Source organism: Thunnus maccoyii, chromosome 24, assembly GCF_910596095.1.
Source record: "Thunnus maccoyii chromosome 24, fThuMac1.1, whole genome shotgun sequence".
In the NCBI taxonomy this organism is placed as follows: domain Eukaryota; kingdom Metazoa; phylum Chordata; class Actinopteri; order Scombriformes; family Scombridae; genus Thunnus; species Thunnus maccoyii.
In genome coordinates, this window is record NC_056556.1 from 19,539,526 (window position 1) to 19,557,964 (window position 18,439).

The window sequence follows — 18,439 nt, forward strand, 5'->3', positions numbered from 1 at the left end:
AGCCACATCGAGGCTTGCATGAGTTTAGACGATGAAGGCTAAAACCTAGTCAGGGTGGTGGCTAAAACCCGGTTAGGAGCATTATCCACCGTTACACCCCCTACAGGTTAAAAGAATAACTACTCAGAAGTAAGGAAAATTATTTATTTATCTTTGAAAATATTATTTTTGCTGGGCTCGAGGATTTTTACCCTGCGTGAATCATTTAAACAGGTCTCTAGTAATATAGTGTATATTGCTGTAGCATGTTGGTACATTTTACCACACGAACAGTGTGGTAAACAATTTATGATGCTACTGGTGATGCTACTAGTGATGCTAACGTTACATTAACCATACCTTGACCTCACAGGAAAAGTAGAATCAGCAGCAGAAGGAGACAGACCATAAGATGTCAGCTGCATTAGGCGGGAAATCGCTGGCTCTGTGTCATGGAGCAAAGGTAAAAGCAATAATACTGCTACTCTAGCAACACACGTCCAACCTGTGGTTGATCTATTTATAGCAGACTACTTTACAGGGCTAACCAATGGTTTATGCAAGCAGTTACACATTCCCTATTGTTTTTGCTGTACTTAAAATAAAACAATAGCTACCCTTAGTTTGAAGTTTTGCCTCTCAGTTGGAGGTGTTGGTGGATGCTCACTTCCATATTGGATGAGGGCTTCAGGGACTTGTCTATCTGACATAGTTCATCTCTTACATCATGTAAACACTCTGTTTGTGCAGGACTCCCTAATTCAAGGAGTGCAGCAGTGAAAGTATTACAGTCATAAACATACAAACTATAAGCAATGAGCAATGTTTGAGGGTCAAACAGTGGAATATTCTTCACTGGCCAAGGCAATCAGTCAGTCCAACTGATCATGTGTTTCACAACAGACATCTTGTGTCCAGCGATTGAACTTTTGAAATCAAGAATATTGATATGTTCATAGATTTTATATTTTTAAATGAGGGAGAATGATTAAACAGCTGTACTTTAAGTATAACTTTGTTAAGACTGTCAGACAGGTGTGGCTTCAACTCTGTGCTAATTTCTGAGTCTTGTTTTGTATAGTGGTGTTGTTCTGGGCTGCTTTATATTCAAAAGTGTTCCTAATATTTTGCCCATGTTGACAAACTATTAGAATCACCTCGCCTGGCTGGGACTGACAGGTGAGTGATGCTGCAGGTGGTTCCTGAATAGAACTCATCTCTACGTTATGCAGCTTTACCTGACGGACAGTTTCAATCATTCTATTATGTGTACAGTGTTAGATGTTGAAAGACAGATTATAAATATAAAGATAAAGAGTTTCAACAACAACCTCAACTGATGTGATTATCAATAATTAAGAAAGAGGTCTAACTGCTGGTGTGTTTATAGCTCCAGTGTTGTTATCCTAAGTGTGTACTGGATTAAATAGTTGCTGTGGTTCTGATGATTCTTTGACTATTTCCACTATAGTGGGTGGATTGCAATCTTACCTTTTTAAAATACTAATAACATCTCTCCAGATCCATGTGTGTATTGACATTCTGTCTGTTTTTTCTTTCAGGATGGTTTTGTTAGAGTGAGGAAAAGAGATTTAGAGAAGCTAACCACAGAAGTCATGCAGCTGAGGGAGTTCCTGCCCAGAGTTCTGAATGGGGACCTGATTGAAATGCTGCGTAAATCTCGAGCAGCACAGACACGTATGCATATATGAAGCTTAACCATGAAACAGAAAATAAGGTGGTTTGAGAGAGCTGTCAGTGTGATACTGTCCACTGAGTTTATGTTCCATGAACAGTGGAACCAAGGATTCATCCTTCATACCTGAATCATGTGACCATGTGGTGAGGTAGAAAGCTGGGTTGGCACTTAGTACTCTATAATAAACCTGATGATAATGAGGAAATTCGTGTATTTCTGACTCTAGAAAATACTGCTTTAAGACCAATATGTTTGTTTGAACTGTAAATAACACGAGATGTTATGTAATGTTATCAATGTCACCGTTGGCTCCAAACTAGTTGTAATGTCACAAATCACAACATTACAACATTAATAATCCACTAATTAACATGACACTTATATAGTCCATTGTCACTGATTTTTAAAGTATGTCAGAGTCAATCGGCAGGTCATTATCAGTGACATTATAGAAATGCAGGAGAAACCTGTGTGTATGTGTGTGTGTGCATGTAGTGAAGGAGCAACTTGCACAGGAACAGGAGCAGCTGCGACAGGAGTGTCTTCATCTTCAGTCCCGACTGGATGCAGTGCAGACTGAATGTCAGAAAGAGAGAGAGGTATGAGAGAGAGCTCATATGTCTTTACTGTTACACAACGAGATCCAGCTTTAAAGGACAGGTTCACAATTTTTCAAGTCAGTCTTAAAAAACAGTCACGAGCCCAAATGAACATTGAAACATGTTTTTCTTGCTGTAATCATTCCTCTTGTTCATACTGACCATTAGAAGATCCCTTTGTAATGCACTTACAATGTAAGTGATGGGGGACAAAATACAGTCCTCCTTCTGTGCAAAAATGTATTTAAAAGTTTGTCTGCAGCTAATATGAAGCTTCAGCGTCCAAATGAGTCAAATCAAGTAGGTATCTTTCTACGTTACAGTCTCTTTAGTGCCAAAGTCCCTCTTTTTGTTACTTTACTTCCACCACAGCTCAACAGGGAAACACTGTCTGAGGAAACACAAAGAGGGAAATTGATGCTAAAAAGACTGTAAATGTGTCAGATATCCACTTGATATGACTAACTCAGACTGCTGAAGCTGAATATAAGCTTCACATTAACTTTTAAACGCATTTTTGCACTAAATGACTGTAGACACACTGTGGATTTTGCCCCCCATCACTTACACTGAAAGCATTTGAAGCTTTTGAAGCATTTGGAGCATTTGGAGCATTTGGAGCATCTTTTAATAGCCAGTATGAACAGGATGAATGATTACAGTGAGGAAAACCTCCGTCACTGTTCATATGAACAAAACATTAGTTTTGTCTGTTCTGGGCTACTGTAGAAATATGATGGTGCAACACAGTTGGCTCTGTGGAAGAGGACCTGCTCCCTCTGTAGATTCTTATTTTCAGGTGATTATACACTAATTAAAACTTACTCATTAATATTATATTCAATTTCCAAGTCTGTTCCACTAGATGCCACTAAATTCTACACACTGGTCCTTTAAATGCATTTTTGCTCTAAATGACTGTGTGGACACACTGTGGATTTTGGCCCCCATTACTTAGACTGGAATCACGTTTGAAGGGGATCTTTTAATATCCAGTATGAACAGGAGGGATGATTACAGTGAGGAAATCCTCTTTCACTGTTCATATGGACACCTGATTGTTGTTTTAAGACACACTTGAAAAATTGTGAACTTGTCCTTTCAAGATTTGTTTCAGCTGACAAGAAAACACATTTCTCATTCTACTATTGCAATATAGCCATGCAGATAGCCTGTCCTTTTTAAATAAACGTTATGATAAATATATAGCAGTAACATTAAAAAAATGTCCCTATATAGAAAATGGAAATTCCACAAAAATGTGTTTTTTGGCTTCACCTCTTCCATTATATTATCATATCAGGATACCTTGCCATGTGTCACATGCATTACAACATTAATAATCCACTAATTAACATGATAGTTGCATAGTCTGGTGTCATTATTATTAATAGCATTATCAGTATTATTTTTAAAGTATGTTAGAGTCAATCAGCAGGTCATTATAAGTGTATGAAGAAAAGCAGGAGAAAGCTTTGAACTATTACTTTTTGGCTGGTGATGGACCCCTGACAACAAACTTCCAAATTGTGTGTGTCTGTGTGTCTGTGTGTGTGCAGGAGAAGCTGCTGTTGCGTGAGCAGCTGTGGCAGAGTGGAGCAGAGCTGCAGCAGCAGGCAGACTTCTGCTCTGGTCTGGGATCTGCAGCTTGCAATCTGCTGTGGAGCTGCTCTGCCCGGGAGGACACAGTCACAACCTGGCTGGCTGATGTGAGATGTGTCCACATGTCTGTCTGTCATAGTAAAACCATGACATTTGATATGTGACAGCTGTGACAGCTTGGAGTTGTATGGCCTGATGTGTGTACATTATGTATGGTTGTGTGTGTGTGTGTGTGTGTGTGTGTGTGCGCGCGGATGGTGCAGGGGAAGCTGCAGTCCTTTTTGACTGTAGCTGCTCAGACTCTGGAGAGTTTTGTCAGGTCTCTGGATGAAGAGGTGAAAACACAAACTGAGGACCACAACTCTCAGGAGCACCAGTTTGTGTTGGCTCTGGCTGGAACCATTACAAGTGAGTTCACAGCTTCTGTTTTGCAACACATTGGTGTGTTCACACACAGTTTTATTTTGCACCACTTTTCTATTGATCATTTAAGAATAAACACTCTATACCAGTAGGTTTTATACCACTGAGTCTTGCCTGGATCTACTCAGTAACAGCAGCTCATATGATTTAGACGTGGATCTTACTTAATATGTATACAGGGCATAATTCAGTGTAACAGCCTCAAGCTGTACAGCAGCAGCTGATGTGGATGTACTGTCATAATATCATTTCCCAGTCTGATTGAGAAGAACAGACAACTGCAGTCATGACATTGTGATCATATCAAACAAGTTCAAATGTGTTGAGTCATTGATGTCAGCTGTTCATTTGTGGCCTGAGATCAACATAAATGAACATGAAATGTGTATGTGGTTCACAGAAACACCAGGTGTCCCCTAATAACCCAATCGCCTGTGTTGTCTTTGTTTCCTGTCAACCAGACATAGCAGCAGTAACGTGTGGGCGTGACTTCCTGTCCAGCTCGGCTCACATTCTGCTGGACACTCTGATGAAGCTGCTGGAGCTGATGAAGCCTGGTGTCTTCCCCAAACTGAAAGTGTATGAAGACACCTCTGGTAGTTTCATTGTTGACATCAGACCTCATGCAAGAAGCACTTGTATGAACAGAGCTGCTTTTAAATAGCACAAACAAATGGTTTAGGAGAATTTGTGATATTCACCAATTTTCTTGTACTTCGAACTGACTTTCTAAACAAGGCAAAAACACTCATTTGACCTTAAATCATAATGCCTTCATCTGAATGAATTTGACTTGAAGCTCAGCGCTGTCAAATTCTTTTGACTCTTTGAGAACATTTTGTCAATGGAACCTGTCCACAAAACTTAGCGGAAAAGGTCCTTTTGTATGGAAATTTTCATGGTGTCGATTATGCTAATGATCAAATCTACCAAACACGTACCTCCTTTTGAATAGATGACATTCATCAGGCTGAAACAAGTTAAGAAAGTTTGATAAATCTGACTTGGAACACTCGTGCAAGCAAACCTCACGGAACAAAAAGAAGTTTAGAGAAGGAGAAGAATACCATTATGTTTTTGCATAAGGCCCCTTGCCTTCATATCTGTATATTAAAAATGATTAACACATAGTACAATGAGACAAGCAATGTCACAAAAATGAATGAAATCCCCTGTAATCCTCAAATAGGCACAATTTACTTTAATTACAGACTCACAAACATCCTTATTGAGTTTCTCTCTTGACCTTGGAAACAACAGTTGAGAAAACAATCTTGATACATATACACTAGCAGCTGTTGTGGAGCTTTCAATCATACCACATGATCTTCTTTAGCAGGTGGGAAATTTGCTGAAAATAAATGGAAGTTTAAACATTTATAATACTATGACAACGAACTCCATCTGCTGATGAAGATTATGTGATATGATCAAAAGCTCCAGAACAGCTACGAAGTGGTGATTTTGTTTTGTCAGCTTTGATAGTGTGGAGTGTGGACATTTTTGCAAACAAAACAGGTGCATAATTAGAATTTCTTACCAAAAAGAATGGCCAAATTACTTTAAAGCCTTTTACGAGCTGACAAATGAAGCATTGTACCCTGAAGAACTATAGTTATACCTTAGACTTGAGAGCAGGTGAGGAATGTAGATGCTGTGTTGCAGTATTATCAAGTTTTAAAAAGTGTATGGATCCACAAATAGTGGATGAAGTCTGCTCAACAGAAGCATTTTAGATTCAGTTAGGCATGTTAGTGTCTGGATGTGGACAGTAGGTGTCAGTACTGTCCTCTTGCAGTACACAGTAGAGCTGACTGCTGGTGTTTTGCTACAGGTTGATGCTGATGGCTCTGTATAATGTCAGCATCAGTGTTAGGGGGGTGAAGTACATCAGTGAGAACCCAGGACTGCTGTCTCTTATCTGGACCCTGCTGGATGGTAAGGAGACCAGTAGGAAGACTAAACTGCAAGTCACACACACACATTAAGGTTTGTGAAATAGTCTCACCCTCTGCTTCCACAATATAGGTCCCAGCTTCCCTCACCTTATCAAGGCCATTAACTGTCCATTCATATGCAGTATGTGCACAACAGGCACCACTGATGAACAATGTTGAGCATGTGTATTCTTGAACCCTTCCATGCCGAGAAGATTTTTGTCAGATTTTTGCAAGCTATAAACATATTTTTTATTTTTTTCTTTAAAAAATAAAACATAATTATATGCTGACACCTGTTGGTCCATTTCAGAGCCCACATTTTCCACACAATACAAGAAAAGGCCAATGGAATGTGCTTTATATTATTATGGCCACTCCAAAAAGGACAAAATGGAGAAAATTGAATTGTTATTTCATTTTAAGATCTAACACCGTTAACACTTTTTTAACACCTTGTCTGCCATGTAAATGGGAAGAGCAGCTAATCACATAATAGAAATGCTAATGATGCTAGCCATACCTGCCAAATGCCTCAGAATGCCCATTCAGCAGAACACAGCTGCAGGGTAGTGAGGTGGGAATTCCATGGCTTCAGTGGAACTGACACATTGTGGATGTTTCTCATCACCTCTATCCTCAGTTGACCTAGAAATTGATGTGGTCTGCCATCATGAAGGACATCTCAGTTTGCTTATTTCTGTTGGGAGGAGGAGGAGTCTGCCTGGAAGAGGCTCTTTTATCAAACAGATACACCCCTTTCGGACACTGTGCTTGGACACTGCAACTGTCCAGACTGCTCTGATACTACATCACCACAGTTTGATATTGATTGGTGATGAAAAATTAACTCTACAGGGCTGAAACCTGTGGATTCCTACAGCAATTCTCAGGCAGCTAGGAGGAAGAAGACTGGTAACCCCTCACCCCACTCTCTTTCTTACTCAAGTGTTTCCTTGACATGGACAATTTTTTTATGGAAATGTTCAAGTATGCCTTGGGATTGAGGATGATAAGCGCTGGCTCTTTGGTGTTTTTTATTGACAGTAAAGCTATGACTGAGGTCAAAAGTTTTGACAAAAAATTGGAACCTTGGTCTGTTATGCCCCCACCTGGCAGGTTGGAGCGCAACAGTTAAAAGGAGGTTCCCTCCCCGGTGGCATTGGTGGCACAGGCAGAAAGTGCACTCAAGTTGAAAGGCATCATTGGAAACTCATGCACTGGAAGCCAAGGCCTTGGAATCATCCACTTCTAGCAATGGGGAAAAGTAGATACAGGGGTGAAGAGAGGTCCATGGGTTACCAGAACATTTCATCCAGTTCATCAGGGCAGGGGAGAAACCATCAGCCCCCAGAAAGGCCAGGAGTAACATCTACCAGAAGGCACAAGGGTGGGAAATGAGGGTGGACTTGGTGACGAAGCTGCAGTTCCCCTCAGTCATCCAAACATCCCTGAGGCCAGACTTGGCCATCTGGTCAGAGCAGATGAGGACATAATCCTGGTTGAAGGAAGGGTGTGAGAAGACCCATGGAAGAAAAACCACCAAGGATCTGATCCAGGAGTGCAAGGACAAAGGGTTGCAGGCCTGGCTATTCCCTGTCGAGGTTGGATGCACAGGATTCCCAGTGCAATCAGTGTGGAAGATGCTCACAGCCTTAGAAATAGCAGGAAAGGAGAGGAAGACAATAGCTTGCAGGCTGGATGAGGCAGCAGAATGAGCCTCTTGCTGACTCTGGAACAGAAGGGAGGAGGCATGCTGGAGGCCAGGAGCAGATGGGCAGTGATTTGGCCACCACTGTCAACCTACCAACTAGAGGGTGTTACAGTTAGAGTTTTTTTTTCATAGGATGGCAATGTAATTTTCTGCAAAGACCCGCCCCTACCCTGCTTCTGATTGGCTGACCCTGATATCCTTACCCTAACCCTAAACATCTGACTCCTCATGTCTAAACATAACCAGTGAAGGCAATGAATATTAACCAATCAGAGGCAGAGTGAGGCAGAGTAAGGTTTGTCATCTCGTCTCCGTCCTAGGAAAAGAAGTCCTGTGCGTTTATATTAAACATTGGTGTACAGCGATCATCCCTGCACACTGCTCAGCATTAGCGAAAGTTCTAGCATTAGCGAAGGTTCTAGCAGTCAAATGTAGACCTTTTTATCTACCACAAGAATTCACAGCCGTGATCATCATCGCTCACAAGGTTATCAGCCTCATGATCGCAGGAATCAGCCGTTGCCGATTATCTCAAAATGCCAGATATCAGCGTGATTGATAGGCCGACTGAATAATCAGTTGAACACTAGTCAAAACCATTAAGAAGAGTTCAGAAAAAACTCTTTGAAATGAGTCACAGGGTCTGGAATTTCAGTTTATCTACGTGGAAGCACTTGGGGTCTTAAGTACCATTTTTATCCCCTCGTGGCTCAGCGCACTGGCAGACTTGACATGATGATGGTGAGCATGTCACAGTACATATGACTGAAGTCCCAAATGGGCTCAGTCCGCAAGTGGAGGGTGGACATTTTGATTCAGCCCAAGAGTGACTGAAGATGAGGCATCTCTAGATGTAATTCAGAAAGAAATCATACATCTGGTTTAGCTGCAGTTCAGCTGAACCAGTACTCCTTTTGACACAGCAATCGGGTCCAACTTACCACACTTTCTCCAGGTTCTGTTCTAAACCACATCTAATTTAGTCAGCTAATCAGATGCAATGTGACACAGCAACTATTTAATCACATTGATGTCAGCTGGCGGTGTTTCCTAGCTAAAAAGGAAGCAGTAACATCTTTTCAGGTCCTCAAAAAGACGTAAACATGAAGTAATTATGAAACTCTTTGCAAGAAAACCATTATGTGACCCATAACCAGTCACATGAGGTATAGCCCTTTTTCACAGCAAATATTTGACATGTAATGGTAGGAAAATCACAGGTTTAAATAATCAAATGAATGATGGCTAAATTCCATTTAGCTACTTCAGTTTCAGGGTCTTGGTATTGTGCCTGATGACTCATTGTCACACTGTCATGACTTACTGGGACACTTGAACAGAACAAAGCTATTGTTAATGTAATTAATTACACCTGTGCCTCTCCTAATATGAGGTGGGCAATGGATGAGGCTGTGTGAAAATTATCCTGCAGAAACAGCAGAGATCAAAACCAAATACAGCACTTGGGTGTTAATACACAATCTTAAAGTGAGAACATGCCAAATTTTCTTTTGGAATATCACATTGTTGTTATGAATTGAAACATAGCTTATACAAACTAATAAGCATTACACAGCCAACAAGTCTTACAAACAGAACTCCTCCATACATGGACTTTGTTGCTGTATAATATCACCTGATTTCCTCCTTTGCTCTTGTCATAATTACTACAGCAGCTAAAGTGTGCTGACAGCTGAATGTAAATGCATGTTGTTTTGGGGCACCCTTCTGGAAAATGATTTTGTCATTTTTCTTGAGATGACCATCTCAAAAAATGAGTGTCCAGCTGTCAGCTTCCACACTGCATAGCTCTCATCTTTATTGGTCTGTGTGACAGATGGAGACTGGGAGGTGTGTCTCCACTCTCTGCGTCTTCTGCAGTCAGTGTTGTTGGAGGAGGAGGTGCTGCTCCTGCTGGGCTCCTCTCTGCTGGATCCAGACTTCCAGGCTCGTGTCAGCCTGCTCACCTCCAGTGTGCAGCCCAGCCTGAGACTGGCTGCCCAGCAGACCCTGGAAGACCTGCAAGCACTCCAACAGGTACCACAGTCACAAGTGCATAAGTCAAAGCACAGAAATGCTTTTATTGAGAGTAGTGTCAAAATAAATGTGTTTGAACAAATTTAAATTTACATTTACATAACTTATTTCTATACTCATTCTGTTAATGCTCAGCTGTGGACCAACAGTTTTTTGGAGTGGAGTGTCTGTGCTTTTCCCCAGTGCAATTAGATTCATATAAGTTGTAGTTTGAGAGGGAGGCTGACATCCCAAGCTCATGTTTTTTTTTATCATTATTATTATTATTGAATCTATTTTTTATAACTGGTTCTTTATCTGTGATGTTAAAAGGTGAGACATAAAAGACTGAAACCAGAGTAGTAAAGACTGTTATAGCAGCAGATTAATGTCCATGGTATCACATATCACTTATCACATGTTCAGTTGTCCTCATACTTTTGGCCAGGCAGGATATTTAGAGCCTCAGCCTGGTAAACAGGAATACTGTTACTTAAAACTGAGTATTAGCCATTCATTTTTTAGGAGTTATAAACCAGGCCTACAGTATTATGTTCTTATATAGTCATTGGGAAAATAGCAAAGTTGATGAAGTAGAATGTTGATGTAAAACAAATTTGATTTTCATTAATAGAAATATTTTTTGATATTTAATGATTTTTAAGGTAAATCCTAAACATTATTTTGAGATTTAAAGTGAGAAATGACAGGTATGCAGAAAAAGTACTTTTTACTTTTTGGTTTTTATTTAATTAAATAGTTTAATTATTTAGATGCATTTAAATAGTTTGTGGGGGGAAATTTTACTCTTGTTCTGAAAGGGCGAGATGTTGTCACATGACTTCCTGTCTACAGATGGTTTTACTATTTTTTTCTTTTTCTGTTTTTGTTAAAGTGAGCTCACTAAGACAATTTCCAATCAATCATGTTGATATGGCAATAAAGTACTGAATTTGAATCTTAAATGCCTTGGCCATGGAGAAAGTAAAAACTGTAAAATAAAAAGTCCCAAACCCACGATCATACACAACATGTTTTGGTGTCGTCAAGGTAACATGATATGTCACAAAGTGCTGTCCCATTCCTATATACCACTTTGGGCCTTTACAGCCTCTCACACTCAAGCACTTACCAGGTGACGTCAATTATATCCGTGAGGGTTCAGGGTTTAGGGTTCAGGGGGGATACTTCGATTGGGCCAATGACTGTTGTCCGCCATGTCGCTGCAACCTGGTTCTCTTAGTGTTCAGGCCGACATTAGCCCTGCATGAAAAAACACACTCCTCTATTTCACTTGAATGGAGGCAGTCCGTTGGCACCGACGCAGAGGGCTGTCCAGCAAAAAAGTTGAACCAGGTTCAACATTTGCTGCCATCCAGCTGCATTTGCCAATCACATACATACAAGTTCACATTCCTGGTGGATTAAGGTTTAGTCACATTGCACTTCAGACAAATTCATGCATGCATTTCCTGTTTCAGTGAGATCTCCAGCTGCTCTGGCAGATTCGCAGGGCACAGTTCACCTTTGTTTGACGTTGACCAAATGGAAACACTGCTGTGCTGTGTTTGGGAATGGAGAAGTTATTATTGTAGTGTGTTTTATCACCATTTTTAATCACACTACCAAACTACAAACTGTAGCTCGCTCTCATACACTCTTTACAGTTTGTCATTACTCTGATCAATATTTATTTATTTCCAGAGAACAAAAGGGAGTGGAGGACACTGATAAATTCACAGCCTTTAATTGTGCAAACAGACTAACGTTTCGACATAACTGTGTCTCTTCATCAGAGTCAGAGTGAACAAAGACATGAGGCAGACAGCATATGTAATCAACCTAGATAAGGTGTGCCAGTTGTCATTAAATAATTGGTTGAACAGGATTTCAAATCTATTGGATAATAAATCAGAGGTTGGGAGTTGCCATTGTCAGTGTCCAAGTGCCACACCCCTAACATCATGTCAGAAACAAAAGAACATAAACCTCTCTAAAAGTTACAAAGATAAGAATCCAACAAGTCCAAGTACAAATATCTGTGAAATGTGACAAATTAGAGGAAACATGACATATTTAGCTCTTCATTCATGCCAAAGGATTAACATTATAAAAGTACATAAAGTACAGATACAAACATCCATCAAGTATGACAACTCAGAGGAAACATGAAAAATTCAGTTCCTCATTAATGCCAAAGGGCTCCACCATGTTCAGAGTGTGAATCCAATATGCCTGTCTGCAGAGCAGTCAGTTGATGATGTCACCACCTCTAGGAGAGAGTGAAATTTTTTCTGTTCCCTCGAATTTTTTTCTGAGGAAGAACTAAATATTTCCTGTTTCCTCTAATTTGTCACATTTCACAGATATTTGTACTTGGAATTTTTATATTTATATACAGCAATGCTTTATTTCTACACGCATAAAACAGAATTTGACAGGAAGTTACACTGGGGATGGCGCACAGATCCTCTCTTCTTAGATAGGCGAAATTTGGATAAACTGACCACACACAGGAATCTTACGGAAATCTAAATGGTTACTTTCTGAAAAAATATAAAAACTTAATAAAGTTACATATTATCAGCCTTACAGCGAAAAATTACAACAGCTTGATCTCTGATGCTTGCTGTCAGTTGGTGCAAAATGCATTCTGGGATACTTCGGCCAACCAATGGTGTAGCTTCATCACTCAGTCAGTGACGCAGTGACAGACCAGCCAAAAAAGAGAATTCATCTTGAGAATATGGTCTTGCACCATGCCTATATAACTTTTCCAAGCCTCAATGGTGTCTGTACTAGCCTCATTTCATTTTGCTGATAAAAATTCCATGATTAAAATCTCTAATAGACTATAAGCCCTTTGATTTGTCAATAGTCACATTTTTTTTGCTGCTGTTCATTCAACTTACAAGCCAGATACATTTCTGATGGAAAATCATATTACAGGAAGGGTCATTGATTAGAAGCATCAATTCTGGATTGCACATTAACTGACAGCTGCTCACACTAGATGGAAAAGTAGTCACATCATGCCAAAATATCCAAAATATATAATATAATGTGTATATATATATATATATATATATATATATATATATAATATATATAATATATTTCTGGCTGTAACCAAGCAACAACCTCCAGTGCTGAAAATGAAGCCAACACTGAAGTGCCAAAAACTGCAATTCCTCGAATGGCCACTTGAGGCTGGCTCCAAAAGCAAATCAGTCCCCATAGACCCCCATGTTAAAATGCCCAACTTTGCAGCAGAAATAAACATGTTTACAGCCTGGTACGAAAAACAGTTTTGGTCTTGATAGCTCATTTCCCCGTTCATAGACAACTGTATGGGGGGAGAATTTTTATGTAACTCACCTGTTTAAATTTTATTAGGGCTTAAAGTTATGCATAATTAAGGGCGTGGCCGCTCACAGGCAAATTGCTATTATGGCGACAACATTTGTTAAGTAACATAACCATGGCGAAACCCCAGATTCACAGAGTATAGACGTAGCCATAGCTGTCATTATTTCAGTGTATTTGCAGTTCATGAAAGTTAATTGTAATATTTTGGTCGCCTAAAAAAGTCTTATTCAGCATTTTGTTGTACTAAAAGATCCTTTAAGGAGTCAGATGTTCAGTTTTTACCAATAAGTACATTTTGTTTCAATGGTTTTAAGCCTGTTTTTCGCTATTGAAAATTAGCATTAGAATTATGACAGTTAACCATAGACTGTAAATGCACCATGCTAACCAAGCTAGCAGATAGTGCTAGGGTCAGCTCCACTCTCTCGTCCAATATGGTCACTTCTGGCCCCAAAAATCCAAAATGGCAACAGTCAAAATACAAACTTGAGGCTTCAAAACGGGAGTCCACAAACCAATGGGTGATGTCACGGTGGCTATGTCAATTATTTTTAACAGTCTTTGGCTGTAACCCATCCAGCCCTGGAGATTTTCCTTTTTTCATCATCCTCAATGTATCCTGCAATTAAGTAAGAGAAAAAGGAGCAGCCAAAGTGCTTGCCTTTTCCAGTGAAAGTGTTGGTAATTTTTTTTTTTTTACTTCTGATACATTTGTACTTTCTCATCTGAAACTTGTATCTGTTTATGTTTAATATTAAAATTGCAGTGCTATAATAGAAAATAATTCATGCCTAAGTGCAGGACAGATGAAATGAAGGGTGTTTGTGTGTTTCCAGGGTCAGGGGTGTAAACAGAGCAGCCTCTGAGATTCAGCTGTGGATTCAGCATCTTCAGTCCAGTCCTCCCCCTGTGTTGTCTCTTCATGTCACATTACTTCTGTCTGTGTGCTGTTATTAGCACATTTTGTTTGCAAAGTGAGGTAACTGAAAATAAACTGTAGAGATGAAAGTTTTCATCAAAGTAGGAAGAGCCTCTCACTGGTATTTCTAAACTTTTATAACCATTTTACTTGCACTGTTCAATGTTGAGCCTTCACATTTGTTCACGTCACTGTGTCTTACTTGGTTGATACACACTTAATGTGAATTTGATAATACAGGTTTGTACAAGAAAATTAAAGATGATGTTTGCACACTTTCAGAGCACTATCATTCTATTTCATAGAAAATGATGAGCAAGGCCCTTAACCTTAACATTTTTAGATTAGGAGTTGCAACTTCAAAGCTAGATGGAATGAAATAAAAGTGTGAATGATCATCTCCATCTCAGCAAAGACACAGTGGGTGTGGGTTTAGCAAAGTTCCTCAGCTGGAAAAAAACTTTCTGAGTGAGATTTAAATAGATGAGGAGAAGGAACCAAGGTTGTCCTGCTCCTTGAGCAGAGAACATCTGTTTAATCAGCAGTAAGCTTTAAAAAATGATCCATCAAATTTTTGATAGTTTTAAGCAGTCATGTAATATAGACACATTTACACTGATTTACAATGTTTAATTGAGTATTATCTGCACAGCAGTGATAGGAGATACCTTTAAAGTTCTAACCCTTAGATTTAATTCCTGGTTGATTTGGTGACACTTGTGGTTAGTGGTGTTAACTATAGGTGCAATTTAATACTACAGGTCCCAGAATTTGGGAGCTGTTTTGCAGCTATTTTGTCACAAATACAACAGATGAGCTGCTGGTGTATCTGTTTACAGAGCAGCCAAAGAAACTCACATTTTTTTGAATAAAAAAGTCGGTCAATAATAATTGAAACCACAAACCTTTTTTTTTTAGTTTGATTGGTTGCATTGTTGAGGGGTTGGCGATAAATAGCAAAAATGCCAATGTCTTGTTTTAGACGTATTAACTGCTTCACAATAAAAAGCCCCCTCATTTTTGCCTGTTGAAGTCTTTTGATGTGAACTAGAAGCAGCAGTAAATGTTGGGTTAGTATTAATATAAGTAGCAGCAGTAACTCAACATAGCTCTGACTCAGAAGTAGGGAACTGAACAGTAAACAGTGATGTCAGTGACATTACAAAGAGTTTAGCTGGATTACATGCTGCATCGTTTGCTGTGAATCCCTCATTTTTAGTTCATTTCAATCCAGCACGGAAATGGCAAACTCCACCACTAACGATAAAAACTGCATTATAGAGACATAATTACTGAATGTAAATACATTTAATGGCTATTGCTGGAAAAAATGCCAACCCTAAATATTCAAATATATATCGTAAACAGGGTTTGATTTCATGAAAATCTTAAAGATTGGAACTTTCTATATGTTGCCTAAGGGGAAGCATGTTCACAATGCACCACAAAAGGTTGAGAAACACTGTAATAGTTACTCAGATTAGTTGCACTAATGTCATATTTAGCATTTAGCACCACATTGATTATTATGAAGAGTAAAGAATAAATACACACAGAAGTTGCCTTTTGTTAATTGTACAGCTTTATTATGTAATTCTTTAGTATGGACTTCTCAGTAATGAGCAGGTATCCATTGAACAAGGCCTACATTAGACAGGATATATTCAAGACAAGAGAGGAGAGGGTTCAAAGAGTCCGCACAAGAATGGAAGCAGCCAGGGGCTCAGAGAACTTTACTGATGGAAAATCTGGGACAAGACGTGTGACAATTACCTCCAAGCCCAACCATCAGCACTGTCAGAGGGCTCGCTCTGAAACAGACCAACAACGATCAGCAGGATGAAGAGTCACGTCATGTGAATGTCTCGTCCTTAGATGAGTTTTTTCCTGAAAAACTCCAGCCGCCCCTTACTTAACCATCCTCATGGGGAGATTTTTGTTAAACTCAAAACAATGATACTAGTAATACTGTAAGAGTGTACTAAGAATAATCTACAGAGGAGAAAGTGAAGCGAGGACACAGATATCCTCTAAGGGAAAGGGGGAAGAAGAGGAGGATAGAGATTCTGTAGTCATCCATCCCAGTTGGTCGATTGTAGGTGGGCAGGGCCCTTCCAACACCCACCACGTAGCCTCTAGGAGGACGCAGCAGCGTTGGGCTTGTCGTCACGGGTGACAGGGATGCTGCGCTCACTGCGGCTGGAATCACTTCCCCCAGAGACCTTTGGCCCAATCAGAGTCAGCAGACCATCAGCTGACAGGGAGCAGGTGATTGATGATTGGTCAACATTGGAGGGGAGGCGGTAGCGGCGATGAAACTCACGAGAGATGAAACCATGGTCATCCTGAAAAACAGCAGGGTTAAAGCCATGATGGCATATTGATTAAAAGAACAGTTCACTCCAAGAAGGAAATTCTGTCATTTAAGTTTTATATCAGAAACAAAACACCCATCAAACTTGTCTTCAAGATACTCTTGCTGATTTGTTGTAGCTTTCCCTACTCTATCTCTTGTTCCCACTCGCAATACAAAATAAAATGATTTAGTCCATGAAGGTAAAGATCTGACCTTGTCGACACCAAGACATTTTATTGTCATCATTTACACCATTTACATCTTGTGATGTAAATAATTTTGTTGTGACTGTGCAGTTACACCAAAGAACAGTGTTGACCTTCCAGAAAAGGTCTACCAGTCAGCTCGAATAGCTTCTGAAATATGAGTTAGACACACTGAAGTTGTTATAGCTGAGTCTACAACATCCTAATTTTAGTTGTTTTAGCATCAAGGTTAGTGAATCAAAATATAGATACCCTGTCTGCTGTGTAAATTAACCCCATGCCTTATTAAATACACACATACTAACTTTATTTATGTGTGTGTGTGTGTGTGTGTGTTTGTGTGTGTGAGTCGGGTGTGAGACTCACCTGTCTCTCTCCATGCTTGCCCTGGATCTCCACATAGTCATCAGTGATCTTCACACTGAGCTCATCAGGAGAGAAGTGCTTGACGTCCAGGAAGACGGCAAACTTATCCCTGTCAGACCTCACCTGAGGGATACACACAAACACAGAGAGGGTCCATTATATCACAACACTGTCAAAATATAGATTTTCCATGAACTTTTGAAAATGCAATTTCTTCACTTAAGATTATGTCAAGCACATCAGACGTTATATGTTGAGGTAGAGCAACCAAACTTAGGACTCACAAAAATGATCACATAAAAGTACAAAGACATGTATGTAATCTTTGTAGGCAAGTACAAAATGCAATGCTATGAACAGTTACGATGAGCTTTGACATCCTTTTAACATAACTAAAGACTTTCTTGTTTGTCCTGAGAGATGAACAGTCTTTCTCTGTCTAAACTTAACTTCACTTTACTTTAATGAAATGAAGTGAAAAAGTTAAAACCTTTTCTCCAATGAACATATAAGTTGTCTACATATTTATCCAAAGTACTAATGCAGTCAGAGTCATGCTGTGCTTCCTAATATGAAGCAGCCTGTATCTGGTCTTGTTACCTCCGACATGCCAGAGTTGGAAGAGTCCAAAAAGTTGCGGAAGAGCGACTGTCTGTAATAGGGGCTGATGGTGGAGGTGGTGTAGGGGAAGAGGTCGTAGTCAAACATGCCCTCTCCAAAAAACTGGTCGAAGAGTCGGGCAGGGTAGACAGAGCCCAGGGCGCGTCTGAACCAGGGGTGCTGGATGGCAATATCCATAGTGACTGGAGAAAGTTTGGTCTAGCACAGCTTGGCTTGGCTCAGGTTGGCAGATGTACCTGCTCAGCTCAGAGTCCAGCAGGTGGAGAGGAAGGTTAGGCGAGATAGAGAGAACAGACTGATGATGCAAGGCAGTGAGTGAATAATGTTTCCAGAGCGATTGTACTCTGCTCCACAGCTGCCTCCTCTTTATATACCTGAGAGCCAGAAAGAGAGGCTTTAGCCACGATCCCTCTGGAATGGCATTATCTCATGGTGGGTTGGGCCCCGTCAGCAGAATCTGGGTTGAGGATGGGGGGGCACCCATTCGCCGCCAGACGGGTCCAGACCCTGGTGCAACTCAGTGCCACCCACACATCAGACACCCAGGGCTGCCAAAACAAACCCTGCTGGATGAGGAGGAGGGCATGACAGAGACAATAAGGTCAGGAAGCGAACTACAGACACAGAGGGATA

At 40.1% G+C, this 18,439-nt stretch overlaps 2 protein-coding genes across 4 annotated transcripts; one reads left to right on the top strand and one right to left on the bottom strand.

Annotated features, from left to right (window-relative positions):
- The first annotated feature begins 32 nt into the window (after positions 1 to 32).
- LOC121892000 (heat shock transcription factor 2 binding protein) lies at positions 33 to 14,532 on the top strand. Of its 3 annotated transcripts, none has more exons than XM_042404733.1 (10): positions 34 to 129; positions 353 to 442; positions 1,542 to 1,677; positions 2,174 to 2,277; positions 3,837 to 3,986; positions 4,143 to 4,287; positions 4,764 to 4,881; positions 6,137 to 6,240; positions 9,791 to 9,990; positions 14,175 to 14,532. In XM_042404733.1, exons 2-10 carry the CDS (start codon positions 392 to 394, stop codon positions 14,202 to 14,204), a joined length of 1,038 nt encoding a protein of 345 aa, XP_042260667.1. In that variant the 5' UTR covers positions 34 to 129; positions 353 to 391; the 3' UTR covers positions 14,205 to 14,532. The 3 variants fall into 3 exon arrangements, with proteins under 3 accessions (XP_042260670.1, XP_042260667.1, XP_042260668.1); XM_042404734.1 differs by having other exon boundaries at positions 123 to 213; XM_042404736.1 differs by lacking the exon at positions 14,175 to 14,532 and having other exon boundaries at positions 33 to 129; positions 6,137 to 6,291; positions 9,791 to 9,877.
- A 1,350-nt stretch (positions 14,533 to 15,882) lies between these two features.
- cryaa (crystallin, alpha A) lies at positions 15,883 to 18,227 on the bottom strand. The gene is made up of 3 exons (XM_042405168.1): positions 17,786 to 18,227; positions 17,186 to 17,308; positions 15,883 to 16,602 (listed from the first exon to the last, which is right to left on the bottom strand). Exons 1-3 carry the CDS (start codon positions 17,981 to 17,983, stop codon positions 16,393 to 16,395), a joined length of 531 nt encoding a protein of 176 aa, XP_042261102.1. The 5' UTR covers positions 17,984 to 18,227; the 3' UTR covers positions 15,883 to 16,392.
- Between the last annotated feature and the right edge of the window lie 212 nt (positions 18,228 to 18,439).